Source organism: Anoplophora glabripennis, unplaced genomic scaffold, assembly GCF_000390285.2.
Source record: "Anoplophora glabripennis isolate ALB-LARVAE unplaced genomic scaffold, Agla_2.0 scaffold832, whole genome shotgun sequence".
In the NCBI taxonomy this organism is placed as follows: domain Eukaryota; kingdom Metazoa; phylum Arthropoda; class Insecta; order Coleoptera; family Cerambycidae; genus Anoplophora; species Anoplophora glabripennis.
The window spans coordinates 1-21,176 of record NW_019416916.1 but is presented as its reverse complement, the minus strand read 5'-3'; the positions used below and the strand labels follow the sequence as shown (position 1 = coordinate 21,176).

Below are 21,176 nucleotides of genomic sequence, written 5' to 3'. Positions count from 1 at the left end.
TGTTCATATGCATTTTTAAGAATTAATTTGTCAAAATAAAATAAAAAGTGTAATAAACAAAGAAATCTAAATAAAAAATTTATATAAATTTGGAACGAATACACTGAAGATGAATTTTTCGAGACAAAACGTCTTAATCTGGTTCAGGCTGAGGCAGTAATGTAATAAAATTTCTAGGGTCGTATTTAAACAAATGAAGTTGATAATGGTCCTGGAGAGAGGAAAGGTTACATATAAAAATTGATTATGCTATTCGATAGAGGGAAAAAAGTGGCCATGAGAGTGTTTTTCTTTTTTCAATATTACCTCAAACAAGGCTGAAATGAAAGAAAACAGATTTCCAAAATTCAGTTTTTTTTCAAATAAACTAATGTTAGCCTTGATTTTTTTGAGGCATAAATTTGGTCCCTTGATTATGCAACTTTGCCCCCATTTAAGCTACTTCGTACCTCTTACCGTTTCCGAGATCCCTGTAGTGAGAAGCTGTCAAAATAGTGAATCCAATTTGAAATACTGTAAGAGAAAATTGCAAAGCCAATCCCCAAAACTATGTCTCTATATAATTATTTTTCAAAGTTTACCACACTATAGCTGGAAAATTAATCGCCTTGGGACACATTTATTAAAAAAATAGTTAATCTGTGATATAACGAGCGTTCAAATATAAACGTGGTCGAAGTTGGCTCTGACACATTGGACGTAGGGAGTAGCTTATAGCGACCAACTTAACCTCATTTCTCAACAAGCTGTATAGCAGCTGTCAGTTTCAATAACGTTAATGACTATATAACTTTATTTTAAACAATAATCATGATAACAATAACAAACAATTAAAGGAGCTGCGGAAAGTGTCCCCCTCCTTGTTATAACAATAAATTAAAGCAGCTGCTGAAAGTGTCCCCCTCCTTGTTCCAAGCACTTTTCACGCCTGTTCCTCAAAGAATTAAAGACATTTTCTAAGATGCTCGGGGTATTGTTAATTTCACGAATCTTGTCTATAAGTCGAGCCTGCAGATGGTTTAAATCAGGAATAGGCAGTTCAAAAATAGTGTTTTTAAGGTAAGGCCACAAAAAGAAATCACACGGCGTAATATCACATGACCTCGGTGGAAATTCATGTTCAGCATTGAGACTTATTAGTCGATTTTGGAAAACTTCCCTCAACATATTCATCGTCTCGCCTGCCGTATGTGCCCTTGCGCCATCTTGTTGAAAGTAAAAGTTTGTAATTTCGTTTTCTTCCAGCTGGTTAACAAAAGGAGCGATAATTTCTTCTCTATACCTTTGCGCAGTAAGAGTACCATTAAAAAAAATAGGTCCATAAATCCTCCTTCGATTGAGAGCACACCAAACTCCAATTTTTTGAGCGTGTAGAGGGCCCTCGACAAAAAAGTTATCTGGTTTTTCAGAAGAACACATTCTCATATTCTGTGAGTTTACGTAACCACTTAAATGAAACCAGGCTTCATCAGAAAAAAAGGTGATATTATGAAGTTCACCGTAGTTGTTTAAAAACCATTCACAAAATACAGCCCGTCGCGGAAAATCAACTTCATGAAGTTCTTGCTGACAAGTTAAACGATAGGAGAACAAACGCAAATCTTTTTTAATACTCTGTGGCAGGGACCGACTGATACTCCCACCATTTGTGATAAAACACGTACAGAAGTTCTTGGCGCATTTTCCATTATTTGTTGGACATTTTCTTTTAATTCTTCAGTCCGCTTTTTAGGTCGGCCGCTTCCTTCTTTTCTTGTTACACTGCCCGTTTCACGAAAAACATTAACACAACGCTGAACTGCACTTTGAAAAATTTTGTACTCAACAACGCCGGGAAATTGATTTTGAAATTCTATGAAACATTCCTCAATAGAATACTTCCATATTCCATCAATCTTGCGTCCATTTCTAAAGTAGGACTCTTTGATAAACACTTTTTGTTCTTGAGAAAACACCATTTTAAACGCTTTTAAAAACGAAAATATTAAAATTGATAGCGGCGATATAGCGCTTTGACAGATGACGTTTAAGTTCATTTGCTATACGCTACGCCCTACGTCCAAATTTTCAGAACCAACTTGATCACGTTTTTATTTGAACGCTCGTTAGAATCTATCAATCAAGTTTGGCCATGCGTTTAGCTGTACTATTATTTAGCTGTATCTTGTACAAACGACTATGCATTAAAATTAACAAAGAGTATTACTTTTTTATTTATCGTGTTTTAATGAATTTCCTCAAATTAATACAAAGTGAAGGAATGATATTTTTTTTCTAAAAAATTCAGATTTCATTACACTTACATTAGCTCTTCTATCATATTTGCTAACAACAGCTAATATCAGTATTCAATTTCAACAAAATACCAATTAATGAATTGTACGCTAAAATTAGGGTTAAAAGATGTCCTCTTTTTGACATGTTGCCCGATGTGCAGTATATAAGGTGATCACTTTTAAGATTACTCCATTAGTACATCCTGAACTAGAAGATATCAGGGATGGTTAAATTACAAGAAAGGTGTACATTTTCATGCCATTTCGGATTATGAAAAGAAATTGGGGATAAGTTGCACTGTTTCAATAGATAGAGCATATCGCCTTTTATATACATACCAATTTTCATTACTCGACTTTTAGACCAGGCGGGATCTGTTTTGGTGTAGATGTTTTATATAGTATGCTAATTTTTGCTTTAATGGCACCAAAATGATATAACAAAATCTCACTATGCGCACGCTTCAAAACGTGTGCTAAATTTATTATTAAACAAATAGTGAAAGAATTTATTTTTACCCTTTTTTCAACACAGTTCAAAAAGTATTAATTTTAGAGAAAAATTGAAGAGGAAAAGAAGATTCGTAATTAAATTTTACACAAGATATACCTATTTTCAAATAAAAAAATTACAATATTTTTGCGATTTTTCTCTTTTTTTCACTTTTTTTTGTTGTTTTTGCTATATTTGCATTAATCATGTTGCATTTTTTTATTTGAAAATGGGTAAATCTTGTGTAAAATTTAATTATGAATCTTTTTTTCCTCTTCAATTTTTTGAACTATGTTGAAAAAAGGAAAAAAAATAATTTTTTCACAATTTGTTTAAAAATAATTTTAGCAAACTTTTTGAAGCAGAGCACAGCGAAATTATGTTTTGTTATACTATTTTGGAGCCATTAAAGCAAAAATTAGCGATACTATATAAAACCTCCATACATGGGTGTTTTGAAACAGATCCCGCCTGGTCTATTTCAATAATAAAAAAGATGTGGAAGAAATAAGAAAAGCCAGGTTTGCAGTTTTTTCAGTTTAATTCAGGAATGGTGCAACTTACCTCCAATTTCTTTTCATAATCTGAAATAGCAAATATGCAACTTTTTTGTATACAGGTTGTTCCAGATAGACCTTCAATTAGACGTTTCTGGAAAACTACGCGTACTGGAATTCTGAAAATTTATGTACGGGGGTTTCTCCTAATGTTCTATTGATTGAAAATATTGGCGTCGTCATGGAACTTCCGGTTCTACCGGAAGTAGACGTCAACTCGCTTATTTCAAATGGAATGTACTATTTTTTATTTAATTTTTGGATTCTACATCGAATTTTAAGGTAAATTTCATAACCTTACTTTATCCTTAAACTCAATCGTTTTTGAAATATTTTGACTCTTTCAAAATTTTTGAAAAAAACATACCTACACTTAATCGGTTCTATCTCCTCCAATTTTTAAGATAGGAAGCTGACATTTTAGATGGTCAATACCAAAACGTGTCCAAATATCTGGAAATACGAAAGTTGGTGCATGTTACAAAAAGCGTCTAAAAAACTTGGACCAATTGTGTCAAATTGAAAGTTTAATAACTCGCTTATTTTAAATAGAACACCCTGTTAATTCTCTTTCCATTGGTATAAGCATTCCCTATACCTAAATTTGAGATTTTGAGATATTTGAACATAAGTACAGAGACGAATATAATCCGACGCGACAGTTAGCTGTAGGTTGGCTGTGGAAAAACATTTAAATGTCACCAAGTGTCATTACTTATTTAGCAGATTTGCTGTCATTGCTGTAAAGCGAGTTTGTCGATTTTCCAAGTGTTTTCAATAACAATGGCACACTCTGGGTACACAGACGACGACTTTTTAAATTTAATTATCATTTACGGGGAGTGTAATAGAATTGTTAATAGAACATGTCGCGTGTTTGCAGAAAGATATCCAAATAAGCACAAACCAAGTCATGATATGGTCAGAAGACTATTAAAGAATTGTTCTGAGAATGGAAAGTTTCTCCCAAACATGATAAAAGTAAGACATCAGTGGACAACGAAGAAAATGAAGTAAATGTATTGGCATTTTTCACCGCTTATCCACAGGCGTCAATTAGAGATGCATAATAAATTCACGTCTGTCAATAGGAACTATTTACAGAATTCTGAAGAAGCATAAATGGAAGCAATTATCCACCATCTAAAATATCAGCTTCCAAACTTAAAAATTGGAGGAGGTAGAACCGATTAAGTGTAGGTGTTTATTTCAAAAATTTTGAAAAAGTCAAAATATTTCAAAAATGATTGAGTTTAAGGATAAAGTAAGGTTATGAAACACCTTAAAATTCGATGTAGAATCCAAAAATTAAATAAAAAATAGTACATTCCATTTTAAATAAGCGAGTTGACGTCTACTTCCGGTAGAACCGGAAGTTCCACGACGCCAATATTTTCAATTGATAGAACATTAGGAGAAACCCCTATACATAAATTTTCGGAATTCCAGTACGAGTAGTTTTCCAGAAACGTCTAATTGAAGGTCTATCTGGAACACCCTGTATAGTTCAGGAGATACTAATGGTGTACATCTTAAAAGATCACACTGTATATGCGGGAAAGGCTCCCTCTTTTGTGTTTCAATACAAGAATTTTGCCAAAACACAAATTTGTTAATTAATTATTTTTTATATTTAGGCCTTGAAAGTTTTAAAACCTCTTTTTTCTATGAATAAACCTAGTAACCCTAGCTAGAATGTTCATCAGAATCATAGAATGAACTGTGTATAATCCGTACGATATTTATCAAGATAGAATACAAGACCCCTGCATCACTTTCTTGGAATTAACCTCATTCGACATCCGAGATAGAAAGACATTGGCCGAAAATTTCAAGGCACGCCCCTGCCATGGTAAATTGTTACAGTAGTTCCGATAACAGAACTTTATTGGCTTATTTTTTTTCTCGGATTCTACAGAGTTCATAGTTCAAAAGTAATAAAGAATTCCCTGACTTTTCCAGGTTTTCCCACATAAAAAAAAACCAGGTCACTTGTAGTTCATTTTTACATATTAATTGGTGTTTATGCATTAAATTTTTTCTCGACTGGACTCCATAATCCTTTTTATACCCTAACAACCTCTTATAAAGGTTTCAAAACCACAAATTGTTTTCTCTTTCAAGAACCCAGGGCCGGCCTTCAAAAAATTTCCAGTTGCAAACATCAAATTCCCTGACTTTCATGAATATTTTTAAAATTCCCTGACTATTCCCCGTTTTTTGTGAAGAATAACAAATTCCCTGACTTTTCCCGGTATTCCCGGTTTTCCTGGCCGCTACAAACCCTGTTCTATCTCAACAAATATTGTACAGATTATATTTGCTGCTAGAAAAATTGTTTTATTGCGCAAACTCTCATACAACTATTTCCCAGGCAGTACTTACGAAATGAACTAATTTATACCCCTCTTTTACCATCAATTAAAAATCAAAAAACGTTGAATAGCTTGTATAATCTTTAAAGAATATTTTTGGAAAAAATATTTCAAAAATGGGTAACAACTCCTGAAGTGAATATATTCTTAAGACAATGTTCGCATACATCAAAACAAAACATTTTCTCAATAGAAACTTGACCAAGTAATATATTTTGGTATAAATATTTAATTTTTATTACCTCTGATAAGGAAGCTGCCGTCCTCTTGGTGAAGGAGACTCTCTTCTCCTCGGACTTCTACCTGCTTTTCTAACTCTACCTTCCCCTTCACTCATGTCGCTGCTGGAAATACTAGAAACACTAGACAACGATCTTCTTCTGCCTGGCTGTGCTGAGGTTTTTGCATTACTTTGTCCAACTGGAATATATGCGGGAAGTTGTTTTTTATTGGCCAGACCAGTTTTATTTTTTTTAGTAGGACAAGCTACAACTGGCGGCGAAGGGCTTCTCTTCTTAAAAGGCCTCTCTATATAAGCGGATCCACCCCAATTGTTAGACGCAGTTGATTCATATGATTTTTCTTCTAAAAATGGTACAATATTTTAATGATTTTTCTTATAAAAACAATATGATATTTTCAACAAGTACTATAAAATACTAAAATGAATTTAACCTTCAAATATTAAATACCATTTAGAAAATCACAAAAGGGAACTAAACCATAAGTAAATACATCGTTTGTCATCTGTTCAGAAATAAAAAATTCAATTCAAATAATATTAAAACTTCGGGTTTTAGATTTGTGATACATTACTCCACTTTACTTATGTCTTGTGCCCTTCATATATTAAAATTTAACTATACCTCCATGAGACTTTGTTAATTCATCGTGGACAATCAGTTCCTCAAATGTCCAACCTGACTGCTCTGAAAAATGTTTGCCTTTTGAAATCTGCTGGAGATAATGCATCCTCTCTTTCTCAAACTTATCTTTTTCAATGGGGTACGGTTTGAGCCGACCAAACTTTTTTTCAATGGCTTCGGCTATTTTTTGCAAAGTAATTTGCCAGTTTCTCTTATATTGCTTTGTCATGTATGGCGCAAGAGCACGGTAACAAGTGGGAAAATGTTTTTGCAGATACTGAAAAATAATAAATTAATTAAAATTAATAAAATAATTATTGGTAAGAATTAACGAGATTTTTTTTACCTGAGAAATATGATTATAACTGGCAAGGTGGGTTAATACAGTACGGGGATCTCCCCTTTTGTCACACAAAATGCATAAATAAACGGGTTCCTTTGACGGATCATAATCCTGCAACTCTAATAGATATTCCAAGGCTATTAGAGGCCCAACTTTGAATCCATCAAGTCGTTCCTATAAAAGAAAAATGTCTACTTTAAACAATATTTTTAAGACTTCCAGCTTTTTAACGTAGGAAACATTAATTCATGTTAGAAATTGTTACTAGTTACTTCTATAATTTTAAATAAATTTACATTGAAATAGATAACCCGATAATTTTAGTTATACATCGTAATTTGTTTCTAGGCTGTCAAATAGCATTTTCTAAAAAATTGCAAAATTTGGTAGACATAGATATATCCCCCTGTCAAGAGAGATGTTAACCTAAACTTATCTAATCACTTAAATTTTTTATCTAATTAGGCATTTTAACCCACTTGTTAAATACAGCATTTGTGACATGATGAGCACCTGTATCTGTCATTTTTTTGTCAAATCTATAGTAGGCATGAGTAGATTTTTCAGATTTGTGGAGATAACTATCTTTTTCTTTTAGTATTTATATTTTATATCTTTTGTGAATGTGTTAATTTGTTTCAAAATACAAAAATATTAAAATATTTCATTCTCAATAGACTTAAGCCATTACATTATTTGATTGTTCAATTTAGGTTGGTATAAAGTAGGTATGCCCATCATTTGATATATAAAACTTAATCTACTGCAACAGCAATAATTGGAATATGAAATACAAATTATGTACCTGATATTCAAAATTATGACTTGTTCCCCGATTAATCAAACAAAAAACTGCAATATCTTGATTGCCTGTTTTAACCAATAAGGTCTTATTATTTGTATTACAGTCATAGACCTAGTAAACTATGGACTGGCCCTAGAGAGGTCAATCGCGCTGATGTGTGCAAGGCAGATGAAGCTAGTTGGGGCAAATACCGGTAAAACAAATGATGGTACACGGGTATACCGGTACAAAATGCCGCAAACAAATATGGTGCAATCGTGTTCTGCGATAAATTGCGTAAACAAACGTTTAAGTGGAGAAAAAATTAAATTTCATAGGTAGGAAAGAAGTTATGATGGTACTAACATGTTTATACTTTTCGCATCTTTCAGAAAATAATGACCAAGTAGAGTTGTCTCTGATGATAACTTATTAGATTATATTATTTCCTCCATCCTCAAAATAAAATGTCATTTTAACGCTTTAAATGTGTTACTCTTCAAATTATTTTTTAACATCAAACCGAATAGATATAAAGAAAAAGTTTTAACTGAAATGTGCTTATAATGTGCTCCAGCAAAAATTCTCAAATAATATGTTGAACGAAGAAAGCATCGGCATAGTTTCAATTCATACAGTTCTGCAAAATATGAAATATTAGAAACAACTACGTCAGAAGAGCTTGCAGTAATTTTAACGGATCGAGTTTACGATACGAGGAAAATAAATGGAGAAATAATAAATAAGGCGTTATAAAAACTATTTGGAATATTATTTATTTATTTATTTATTTAAATTATTTGTCCAACAGTGAACCACCAATTACAGGACAAAGTATATAATATATTATTTAACATGTGAGCATACAGAACAAAATGTAAAGAATAAATACAACAAACATACCGATAAGATCTTCATCTTCTTCATCTTCATCTAGTGGTTGGTCCTTTAAAAAGTCCCATAGCACTGCGGCCTAATTAGGCCTATTGTGCGTCCCACTACTAGTCCTATTCAGCAAGTAGATTTGTCCTTTTTACAAAGTCCAAAAGCTTCCTTGCTGACACTTCTCTCAATTCCTTGGGTTCCAAATAGGGTCTCCCAAGGAGCACCATTCTGTTGCGGTGCAAATCCCGGGCACTCGCCCAGGATATGCAGAGAAGTTTCATCCGCTGATTCACATCCTCGTCAGACTGGACTATCTACAAGCTTTAGCTTATGTAGATGTTTCCTAAAGTGACAGTGTCCCGTTATGAGTCCTGTCACTCTCCTGAGCCGGATTCTATTCAAGCTCAGTAGCTCATTCGCTCTTCCCTTCGAAGGATACTCCATAAGCTCCTTAGAATGGCTATGTCCTGGCCTTGAAGTCCAGTATTTCCTATGTTCTGTCTCTATCCATTTGCCCAGAGCCCGCCTGACCACACTGGGAGATGTGCCACAGAAGGGCTCCGGGCCAATGAACACTGTCTCGGATCCCTTCCTAGCAAGTTCATCCGCTTTCTCATTTCCACAAATGCCTTTGTGCCCTGGCACCCAACACAGTCTGACTGTATGCCAGTTCAGTCAGCATCTGTAAACAGTCCCACACCAGTTTTGAACTTACCTTGTGTGCGGCTAAAGCTTTAATTGCAGCTTGACTATCAGAGAATATATATATGAGTTTACGTCTATAACCTCTACATACATTCTCTGCCAGACACGCCATTATCGCGAAGATTTCTGCTTGGAATACAGTAGGGAACTCCCCCAGACTGTAGCTTGCACTCCATCTGGGTCCGAGTCCATATATTCCTGCACCCGTCCCTCTGGTCATTTTGGAGCCATCTGTAAACCATACTAGGCTCCACCTTTCCAGGGTATTAAACCTTTCCTCCCACTTGCTTTGATCCTCTATTCGAGTCTCAAATGGCTTGTGGAAGTGAAACCTTGGGACCATCTTGTCGGATACCAACCTAAGAGTTGGTTCCGACATAGATGTGTCTATGATCCTGGAGTGGGAATCACCCCTCCAGTCATTGTTATTCCTGAGTCGATATGCTGCTAACCGCGCTTCTCTTTCCACCACTATATGCAGCGGTGGCAGATTTAGCATGACTTCTAGTGCAGCTGTCGGGGTCGATGCCATCGCCCCCGTTATACCTAAACAGGCCAATCTCTGAATTATATTCAGTTTTTCCCTCGCTGTGGTCTGTTGTGTTTTCTGCCACCATACCACAGCGCCGTAAAGAATCCTGGGTCTTACTATCGACGTATATACCGATAAGATAGTGTAACAACAAATGAAAAAGAAAATAAGAAAGAAAAAGAAAAGCTACAACTACTACCTATGTTAACAATCATGAATTGTTGACACTTCTAAAAGCTGTGTACAGATGTTGCAAGCTACAGTTGAATATATCACAAGAGTTACAGATTAAGTTATAATTGCGTGACATAAAAGAAACAGGAGACTTCAATCCCACATTGGTATTATAAGCAGAAGTATAAAAAGTAAGTGGAGAGCGGCAAGCCGACCTAACTGTTAAGAAATTCAATTGACTTAGAATCTCGGGACAGTCTACTTTATTGTTTACTAGTGCATGTAAAAATTTCAAACTATGGAAGTGCTTTCTGTATTGTAACGAGTTGAGTTTGAAACGTGTTAGTAGTATTTTATAATTGCATCCATGTACAAGATATACGCCATCTGAGCGAAATGCGAGGTATTTCAAAAACTTTTTTTGCACCGAATCAATTAAACTGGCTTAGTTAATATAAAAAACAATCCAAGCCGGAGAACAGTATTCCAGTTTGGGACGTATAAACGCGTAAAATAATGAAAACAACACAACATTATCAATGAATTCACGACCTTGTCTAATCACAAAGCCCAGCGTACTAAGTGTTGAGGACACCAGATATTGAATATGATTTGAAAAGGTGAAGTTACTATCGAAATAAATTCCCAAATCTTTTATGGTATCTGTACGCTCTAAGACGTCCGAGTTAATTTTGTAATTGACTATAATGGGCTTAAGTTTACGTGAAAAAGAAACAACTTTACACTTAGAGATATTTAAATGCAAATTATTTGATTGTATTATAGCTAAAACAATTCAAATATTGTACTGTAATCAGGACAGTAATATAATAAACCCTTTTACATACCCACACTGCTGGAAAAAATGAAAATTGTTTGTCTTTTAGTCTCTATATTATTTTTATAGTCTCTGAATACGACCCAACAGAAAAAAGGTGTAAGGAATCGAGTATAGCTAGGTGATTGGTTGAATTAAATGTAGCGCATTGGAGACAAAATTCTGTGAAAGAAGCCCTTACTAGCTCCATCTCTCTTGCACACGTCTGAGCGATTGCTGTTTATATAGGCAAAATGACATTTGGGCGAGTCCAGTAGTTTATAAGGTCTATGATTATAGTCTATGGCTGCCAACATGCACCATATTACTGATGTCACATTGGAATATCTAATTCTAACACAAGCTATCATGTCCCTTTTAGGGTAGGACAATCGTCTCAAACTGAGCTGGATTCATGATCACAGTAATATGTCGAGCAATAAAATTATGTATATGTTACCCAGACAAGCTCATCAAATAGTCAATTTGTGGGAGCCGAACAAGTACTCACGCTACCACAACTATTTATTGGATCAAAGAATGACTAATGGCTGATTGGTTGGGCGATTCTGGTATACAACAGGCCTGGCTTCTTAAGGAGGTTTATCGGGTAAGTCAAATGAGAGTTTCTATGGATTCGTTACTGACTAAAGTAGTAAGCTTTTAGATTTGGCTACATTGCACTTGGCTGGCCCGCTCGGCACGGCGTTCGCTCGCTCGCATTCGATCATTCTGTTTGTTTGGATGCCTAAGCTTGAAATATACATCATATGTCACACCTGCAAATTTCAAATAAAACGCTACGTCGAGAACCGCGGCGTTGCCGCTATCATGCATAATGGAGGTTAAGTTAGTCAACGACAGCAGTTTGAAGGAGAGTTATTATAAATTATGTATCTTTCAACTACCTAATCGATTTCTAGGAGCTGTCACATGGTTCCTTAGATATTGGTTTCCTATTTATACAAGTTGCTGTGGAAACCGTTCGTTAATTGTTGTGCATTCTAAGTGGAAAGACCAAAAAAATCTACATTTTCGTAAGACTCTACTAAATCGTGAAAAAATAATTTATTAATATCTCGTTTCTTAGGTATCCAAACTAGTCATAATTTATTTTGAGGATTTTCTTCATATTAATAAGCTTACATTAATTTTTTTATGAATATTTGTTTGTGAATTAATTCCATTTCATATCATCATATCATAAACCTCCTTAAGGCTAAGCAACTCGGAAAATCAGCATGCTAAGAAAAAAATAAATAGCATTAGAATTGGCACATGACTTCTAATATAGACATCTTAACTTGTAACTCAATAGAATTGATCTGAGTACCAATGCAAGGTGCAGGTTATGCAGATACAAAGACAAGGATTTCACGTAGACCCTGTCACTGGGCCTGTTTAATGGTAAAAAGACACAGATAGCTGGAAGCAACACTTCTGTCTCCTCAAAATATCGGACCTTGGCAAAACTATAGTTTACCTTTTTAAACTGTTACTAGCAACATACACAATGATCACAAGACCTGAGTGATGGGGATCACTACGCCACCTTCTGAAACAACTTGTTCTCAGAATGTGGTCGATGGGATCTTAAGTTGAATCATGCTTTTATCATGCAATTTTTTTGGAAATCTGTATCCAATTACAGTAACACCTCAATTATCCGTGCGCAGCTAATGCGTGTGCTCAAAAATAAAAACAAAGACGAATCTCTACTTGTTTGTCACATACATATTATTTACCTAAGCAATCTAGCATTTGGTTCGCGCACATGCAAAAATTTACTGATTTTTTCAACTAGACTCTGCATATTAACATGTTGTTGAACATACAATGTACCTAATGTTTGGACCTATGCAATTAGGCACTAGTGATGTAACGAATGCCAGTTCTTAAGCATTCGCGAATGCGAACATCTGTTGTCGACATTCGCGAATGCGAATGCAAATACGAATATTCAGTTTTTAAATCTAGCGCCGTTTATCTATGATTCAAAATATGCCGCGAGCGACGCACATAATATTTCCGATGACAGCAGCACTAGAGACAAAAGAAATTAGCGTTGTTATGTTGGTAGAACGGTATTTTTGTATGATTGGAATTTTGTTTTGTTTTCGCTACCGGCTCAGATGAGTTTGTGAATTGTGAGATTAGACTGTTGTTAATTATTTCTTAACTTTTTTGTTTAATTTACCTAATATTGTTTTCACATTCTGTATTTTTCTTTCACGTTCATATTCGCAAAATATTCAAAGATATTTGCGAATGCGAATCCGAATGCGAATATCATAAATCAAACAAATATTCGCGAATGCGGATATTCGTTACATCACTATTAGGTACGTACATATGTACGAAACTTTTTATTTTTTATATGTACGAGTACATACATATGTACATGTGTATGTAATAGGTTGTGTAATAAAGTTCTTATTTTTTGCAAAATTGGCGAGTTTGAACGTTATTTCAATCCGGTCAACCCGGATAATCGAGGTTCTACTGTATAGTTAAACAACTTTCCATGGATTCATGTTCAACTAGTACACGTCACATCTGACACGTAATCCTTAATTTTGCAATTTTTTTGAAAACAATTTCAGATTCAAATTCAAAAGATCAATGTTAGTTAGGATTTGAACAAAAGTATTTGAGGACCTAAAGCTATATCGCATCTTGAATCAGACCCTTTTATCCAGAAGATAACAAATTTGGCACAAATCGAACTACCCGTATAAAAATTACAGGGGGTACATTACTCTAATAAAATAGGACTTACTTGAATCTGTGCAACTCTGCCGATCTCTTCCTCAAAACCAGGGGGGACAGGTTCACCTGGTGCGACGTCAATGGTTATGGGATCATCATCAGGTTCATCTCTTCGTGGTTTGTCCAAATGGCGATTATTCATCGCCAAATTTTGGGTATGACGTTTGCCGATTTCATGCTGGTAAACACGCCCCATAACAGGACACTGGCAAGCATTACAAAACCAATGCTCTGCACCATTGACATAGCTGAGCTCGAATATGTTGTCGTACTGACCATTTTTCAGTATAGCTTTCTGTTTCAGCAATCGTTCTTGTTCTGTTGCCTGTAAGAATAATAAATTAATTCCAGCCCATTACATTTTCTATGCGAGCCAAACAAGTTAAATATAACTAATAATTTCAATAATGGAGAAATATTCATACTTGCAATAAGTAATTACAATACATTTCATTAAAAAACAAATTGCAACTACACATTGTGTTCCCATAATAGTATGTACAGGATCGTCTATCATATGGGTTACCCTCTACCTTATATGTATATGTACAATTATTTGTGACAGAAAAAGAAATGCGAAGTTAGAAATAGTATAAAACTATTAAGACTTTTTATATACCTTTCTTTTTCTTTTAATGGAATAAACAATATTTTCTGCACATTTGTACAAAATGCTCTTTTGCAATTAGTGATATAGGATTTGATGGATCTCTAATAAGAGACCAACAAAGAATATCCCATAACCTCAATGTTTTAGACGCTATTAGTAGTCACCTGGCAATTAATTTTTTTTGTAATGTTGCTCTTAGAATGAAACAAATAACTCTATCTAAACATGTAAAAATATATGGGTTGTTAAAGTTCAAACAAATGCATTTTATTAAAAAAAAACTAAAGTTTTCCAAGCTTTAGCCTTACACTCCTTTGATGTCTCAATAATGGAGAATAGGTGTTGCACTTATGGTGGACAATTTGGTGCAATTTTATAGTTTCAAATTGTTATTCAAGGACTAATTTATTTTTCAAAATACTTACCTTTACATGAATGAATGATAATCTGTTGTGAAAAGTTTGCAACGGAATCCAAGATGTTGATAATGTCATACAAATTATATGCAACTTTTAATCAACAAACTATGTATTAATTACAGAACTCATTGAAAAGTATGCAATTAAAATAAAATTAATATAAATATTGTTTGAATAAACTATATATTTCTTATGTCACATAAATTGTATCTTTTTGTCAAACTAAATATTGAAGAACTATAGGGAGAAATTTAAAAATCAATTATACACAAGATTTTATGATTAAAAAAACATTAAGTGTTAAAATATAAGACATATATTTTTCGCTTATCCCTTAGAATGTTAGTTATTAAAACAAAATCTCCTCAGAATATGTAATTAATGACTAAAGTTTTTAATGAGACAACTTCATACGATACAACACAAGTAGCTGCAACTTTGTTTCTACAACACACAAATTTCTTAATCTGATTATGCCAACAGAAAGCACTACAAACCAGAACTTGGGATGGCAAAAAAGTAGATTGTACGTTCAATTTAGTTTATATTTAGCTCATAAAAGTACACAATATTTATGATTATGGAGAATTTAATGGAATTATTATAAGTAAAACAGGTATATGACATAATAAAATCAGTGCTATGTTCAGACATTGCTAATGTAACCAAAATTAGATTACATTCATCTGTTGCTAGCAATTAGCTTGCTGGTTATTTTTATTATGCTGTAAATATTTCCATATTTACTTTAGCTCCTACTCAAGAGAAATTAAATTAAATGGAAAACAGTGTGCAACAAGATCTGCGTGAGCATTAGCTCATAATTTGACATTATTTATTTCTCCATTATTTAAACTATTATTAATATTAGTTAATCTAAGTCATCTTAAAAATAGCATATCAAAAAAATTACCTAGAAAACAATTGTCTGTTACTATTAGAATACACACACTTGTTAAATTATCCGGCAAATATTAAAATTTTCGAAGCAGAAAACAATTTACGGTTTAGGAAAAATTGATTTTAAAGACGATTTAATATTTATTGTTCAAAGATCCTTACACAGCAGTAAAATAATAAATAAAAACATCGTAATTGTAGTGTAAAAGAATATTTTTCTATTTTATCTATATTATCTACCCCTTAAGATGCTTTCTTAATCTTCAACAAATCTGTTGAAAACCAAGAAATACTTTTTACACGCAATTACACTTGCACGTCCACACACTACTAAGTTATGTTGAATGCAACACAACTTTTCTTTTTATTTTTCAATACGAACATTCAAAATTGAATGATCTAAATAAAGCCGTTGCTTAACATGTGAAATTTATCCAAAAACTTTCTTAAACAGTTATAAAGAATAATTTAACGAGATGTATTTTTCCGAACATCATTAGTAAAAATGTTCTTTAATATTAATTATGGGCACATTTATATAAAATATATTCTGTAATACCATGTACAGAAAAAATAAATGCCATTCACATTTGAAAAGTTTCCGTTTATGTATGTACATTACTTGCAAAGAGTATACATTTTCTTTCCAAATATATACTGAAACTAATATTTCTTGAACTCGCGAAATAGGATATACCAGTTTTACTTACCACATATATATATATCTGTTGTTAATTATTTCTTAACTTTTTTGTTTAATTTACCTAATNTATATTTATTTTTCATTTTCATTATTTTTTAGATAATGAAAATACATTTATTGCTAAAGTTCCATAATTTGTATTTTATGTTTCTAGTCAATAGTTCTAGTCAAGTTACTTTATTTTTTATTATACAAGTCCCATATTATTTATACCTATACAGTAAACCCCCATACAAACAACACACAATAAGATGAATATTCATCAGCACAAATTTTTAAAAACAAGATGAAATTGTGCAATGGAGACAAAAACTAATTTACTGATAAGTAATGGGGTGTTTGCTACCTTTTCAAATATTAACAGAAAATTCAATAATGTAACAAAAAACTTGCCCTCAATTTGTTATTTAACTGGAAATTAAGAAAAATATAAAACTAAATCAAATTTGGCAGACACCTATGACATGCTAAACACTGCCTTCATTGCGTCGTCTATTAATAAGATCAATTAGAATCTCGTACCACTGTACTTCTTTTATTTACTAATAGGGAGACAGGAGTTACTTAAATAAGAATTTTTCTGTAATAACAATGTCCATATTCTAGTAAGACACAACAATGGCATGATTTGAATTAAAATTTTTAGTGAAATTGACTTCGGAGTCTTCTAAGCGACTTCTAAGTCGGACACTTCTGTACTTTAGGTGTATGTTTATAAAAATGCCATCAAAAGTAGGATACAGGATACCAGTTTACAATTATTATTGTTATTATTAGGACGAATTATTTGCTGTTAATATAAAGCATTTCTGTAAGAAACAAGGGACAATTTCTCTTCTATTCTGAATTTGCCGGATATTAGAATAATCAATAAATCAACATTGATGATATAAAAAATTTAACGAAACCATATAAAATTATCCTTCAACATTAAAATATCAGTAATTTTTTTCCGTCACACACAAAGCAGTCATGAATCGTAAAAAGGATGTCAAGTAATACTTACCTATTTGTACTGAAATTTTAATACATTATTAATAAAATTTCTATGGTCACAATAACTACAACTATTTTAAAAGAGTTGTAAGTACCTGTTTGTTCAGAGTGGAATACATAATTGGTGGATCATCTTCTGTTCCTGGTGCACAGGGCTCCATAACACTTACACTACCGGATATCTTCCAAATTTAAGCTTCTCTCTGAAGTATTATTCTTCTGGAAAAAATGATATACCATAAAAAAAATGTTACACACTTACCGCCGTTTTAATTTCTTAGTTATAACTTACCGTATTGAAACCTTTTATACAAATGATGGAAAAGAAATTTAAATTTACCGCCACAAAACACAACACAACATGGCCACCTAGTACAGCTAAGTTTTCATTATTTTTGTAAAAATCTGAAACTTGCCTCTGAATAGTCTCGTTAATTTCCAAAACACAAGATAATATAACTCAAAAGAGAAAATATAATGGATAAATCAAACGAAAATATATAAACAGGGCGTCATTATTCGTAGTATTTTGGACTCTGAAACAAAATAAAGAAAACGTATTAATCTTACCTATTGTAATTATGTAAGACTGGTGACAGTATAAAAATCAAAGCAGTTGTCAATTGATATTCTGAGTTTTGCAATTAAATTAGAACGTTAACAAATTATAATCGTCGATCACCAAGACCAATCATTCATTTTTCATTAGAGAGAGATAGAGGACAGAGAGAGATAGAGAGTTAGTGATTCAGTGTTGCCATCAGGGAGACTTGTATAGTCTCCATGGTTGCCATAATGCCATATGCTAATTTTCCTCCCAAAATAATAGGTTCGTTCCAACAAGGAATTCAGAATTAGTTCAGAATTTCTAAGAAATTATTATATACGCATGCCCTCGACCAACCGTTGGTTCCGAACCGTTTGAAATGTTTGGCCAGCTAAGTTTTAAATGTGTCTTCAGTGAATATATCGCAAGAATTAGTTGGATGCAGATTTCTGACGGTTCGGAACCAATCCCTGAATCTTGTTGGAACAGACCTCTTGTTGGTTGTTGGCACAGTTTACCACAGAGCAGGTACAGTATATGCCCGCTGCAGTTTACGAACCGCCGCCGCCGCCATTATTCCATGGCTAGAAATTGGCCTCAATGATTTGGGATCGAGGGGGATTATCCCTCTTTATCCTGCCTCATCTCGTGTAGGCCTGGACAGCCTTCGTAGGTGGGCCCCATCCGTCGTCTACCCCGACCGCAAATGCGGCCGGTGTAGGCGCTTTGTGGGACCTCCTTTTGTCCTGGCTGGGCCCCGCCGTCTAGGGCCCTTTCTTCTTTTGTGTATTCAATGCGCACGCTTCAAGAAAGGTTGTTTCTAGTTCCTACTCAGGTCCAGACCCCGCGCGCCATTATTCCATAACTAGAAATTGGCCTCAATGATTTGGGATCGAGGGGGATTATCCCTCTTTATCCTGCCTCATGTCGTGTAGGCCTGGACAGCCTTCGTAGGTGGGCCCCATCCGTCGTCTACCCCGACCACAAAAGCGGCCAGTGTAGACGCTTTGTGGGACCTCCTTTTGTCCTGGCTGGGCCCCGCCGGCTAGGACCCTTTCTTCTAGCGCTCTTCTTGCTTCGCCGGCTCGTCCCACCAATTCTCTTGCCTTTGGATGGAACGAAGCTATTTTCTACAGATTTGTGACCGTCCGCAGTTCGCGGTATAATTAAAAATAATTGTAATTAAATAAAAAAGGCCAAGAAACAGTTTATTAATTCCACTGAACATTAATTTGATAAAATACACGTCGCATTTAAAAAAAAAACAAGTAAATGTATTTTTAATTTATCATTATCGTGTAAAAATAAGTAAATAATAAAATAAAAATTATTAAATACTAAACAGTCAGCGGCAGCTTGTAAAAATAATTGCTCATATTTTTTATAATTTTGAATACAGATTTTTTTTAAGTCCATTCAGGAACTTTAATGATAAAAAAATGTAGAATGAGATTTGCAAAAAGTTAAAATAAGGGTTGCCAAAAATATTCTTGAAAAGGGTTACACACACTAATTGAGTTAAGTACACATATTTAGTTAGAATTTTTTTATAATCAACTAACAGATAGAGGTATTTTCTTATTTTTCACATAATTTTAATTTTTTTTTAAGCAATGATTAGCTCCCTTGAAAACAGAAAGGGGGGAAGGTTGGTTCCCTAGCTGCAATAAATATCTCCCAAAATTTGCAAAATCAGCCATTTATTTTCATTCTTTCACTACATTAATAATATTTGGGTTTTAAAACAATTATTTAAGTTATGCGTATCCCATTTAAGTCCCCCAGTAATTGAATGATAATTGAGTAATTAATTATGATTACGAGTTTATTTAATGTAGAAATTTTGGCGTGGTTTTCCCTTCAGTTCATATGGTCTACAGCATTCAGTAGATATATCAAGAAAATGTAATGAATTTGAAAATTCAATATGAAGTTTTGTCTTCTATACCTTAGCTTTAGATACAATGTTAAATAAACTGCAATTTTAATTAAATCATGATATGATGATACATCATATAACATATAACTAATTTCCTCTATGGAATAAAAACGTTACTATTAGGCTGGATCATACACATCTTGTTGAAGGAAACACTATCCAAGAAATTCATAAAATCTTGTAAAAAATACTTTCTGAACATAAAAATGTTTGCATTTTCACCACATATCGTGTGGCAGTGGCACTGATGGTAGTATAAAATCAACACATGAAATGTATTTTTTAATTGATAAGGTTTATTACTTACACCTATTTCTTAACCTAATCAAAATGTATTGTCAAAATATCACTTGTTCTTAGAATTCCAAATTTCAAGGGATCAGGTAGAGGAGTTTTTAAATTTTCCACAATAACATTTTCAAAATTCAGATCAATGGATTTTATAGTGCCGACTACTTCAGTATTTTCAAACATGCTTATTTTACACTTTTTACTACCTAAAACATTATTTTTAAAATTACATATCTAGAATCAAACATTAGGTATATCTTTACCACAAATTGCAGATATTAAATATAAATATCGTTCTCTAAGAAATGCATTAGCTTCTTTTTTGTCTTCTAAATTTCCGTCACTTTGCATTATTATATCTTCTGTTGAGTACTTTATGAATTTAATACAAAACTACAAAAGTTTTGTAAATAAACTAAAATATCAATATGACAGGTTAGGTTTTTATTTCATGTCTACCAACAATAGTAACAATACCATTATCTACCACACATCTACATAAAAGATGACTTGCAAGTTGCAAGTTACACTTGACATGATATTAATCTACATTTTCAATAAATTACAGAAGAGAAAAAACATGACTATATACAATCCGAAAATGTAATACACATATTTAAATATTAAACCCTGCATTTCTCATACATTCTTTGTGTGCTTCAATTAAATGTTGACAATTTTCTTCCCCATTTTCAATAATGCTAGAAGTAAATTGCATTACGAAATTACTTATCGTCTTCTTATTGTAATTTACTTACCATGCATCTCTTGCTTTTTTGGTTTCAGGACAAGCACAGCAAGGCTTTAATTTTTTAGGCGCCTCTGTATTTTGTACTTGAGATGTAGAAGCGGCAGCTTCTACCTTTTCGCTAACGTTACCCATTCTACAAAGGCAAAAATTAAATTAGTCCACAATTTCTCTATCACCCTTATACAGAGCCTTATACAATTATTTATTAAATGTAGTTCCTAATAATCCTTATACAAATATTTTTTTATTACCTAACCTACTATAAGCATAGAAGAAGTAAAATTGAGAAATCCATTAACAGATCATTGAAAACAGAAAACCTTTCCTTATATACATGGAGAGTCGCGCGCACCATTATTCCATGGCTAGAAATTGGCCTCAATGATTTGGGATCGAGGGGGATTATCCTTCTTTATCCTGCCTCATCTCGTGTAGGCCTGGACA

The 21,176-nt window shown here is 33.4% G+C and overlaps 2 protein-coding genes across 9 annotated transcripts in view; both read right to left on the bottom strand.

Annotated features, from left to right (window-relative positions):
* The window catches only part of LOC108913825 (uncharacterized protein CG7065), a 29,741-nt gene extending 11,827 nt beyond the window's left edge, over positions 1-17,914 (bottom strand). The window contains exons 1-7 of one of the 7 annotated variants that reach the window (XM_018719455.1): positions 17,775-17,914; positions 17,497-17,609; positions 17,300-17,423; positions 13,587-13,901; positions 6,914-7,084; positions 6,568-6,844; positions 5,944-6,286 (exon numbers count right to left, since the gene is read on the bottom strand). In XM_018719455.1, coding sequence (XP_018574971.1) covers positions 5,944-6,286; positions 6,568-6,844; positions 6,914-7,084; positions 13,587-13,901; positions 17,300-17,365 — 1,172 coding nt within the window. In that variant the 5' untranslated portion in view covers positions 17,366-17,423; positions 17,497-17,609; positions 17,775-17,914. The remainder of the gene's footprint in view (positions 1-5,943; positions 6,287-6,567; positions 6,845-6,913; positions 7,085-13,586; positions 13,902-17,299; positions 17,424-17,496; positions 17,610-17,774) is intronic. The other 6 variants (XM_018719458.1, XM_018719454.1, XM_018719459.1 and 3 more) reach the window with 6 other exon arrangements.
* A 2,496-nt stretch (positions 17,915-20,410) lies between these two features.
* LOC108913823 (cytochrome c oxidase copper chaperone) lies at positions 20,411-21,026 on the bottom strand. Of its 2 annotated transcripts, none has more exons than XM_018719451.1 (3): positions 20,984-21,026; positions 20,740-20,865; positions 20,411-20,682 (listed from the first exon to the last, which is right to left on the bottom strand). In XM_018719451.1, exons 2-3 carry the CDS (start codon positions 20,862-20,864, stop codon positions 20,598-20,600), a joined length of 210 nt encoding a protein of 69 aa, XP_018574967.1. In that variant the 5' UTR covers position 20,865; positions 20,984-21,026; the 3' UTR covers positions 20,411-20,597. The 2 variants fall into 2 exon arrangements, with proteins under 2 accessions (XP_018574967.1, XP_018574968.1); XM_018719452.1 differs by lacking the exon at positions 20,984-21,026 and adding an exon at positions 20,929-20,969.
* Positions 21,027-21,176: the final 150 nt, after the last annotated feature.

Coding starts and splice junctions, on each gene's coding strand:
- LOC108913823 (XM_018719451.1), bottom strand. CDS start 20,864: ATGGGTAACGTTAGCGAAAAGGTAGAAGCTGCCGCTTCTACATCTCAA. Junction 20,683..20,739: donor AAAAAAGCAAGAGATGCATG/GTAAGTAAATTA, acceptor ATTTACTTCTAG/CATTATTGAAAATGGGGAAG.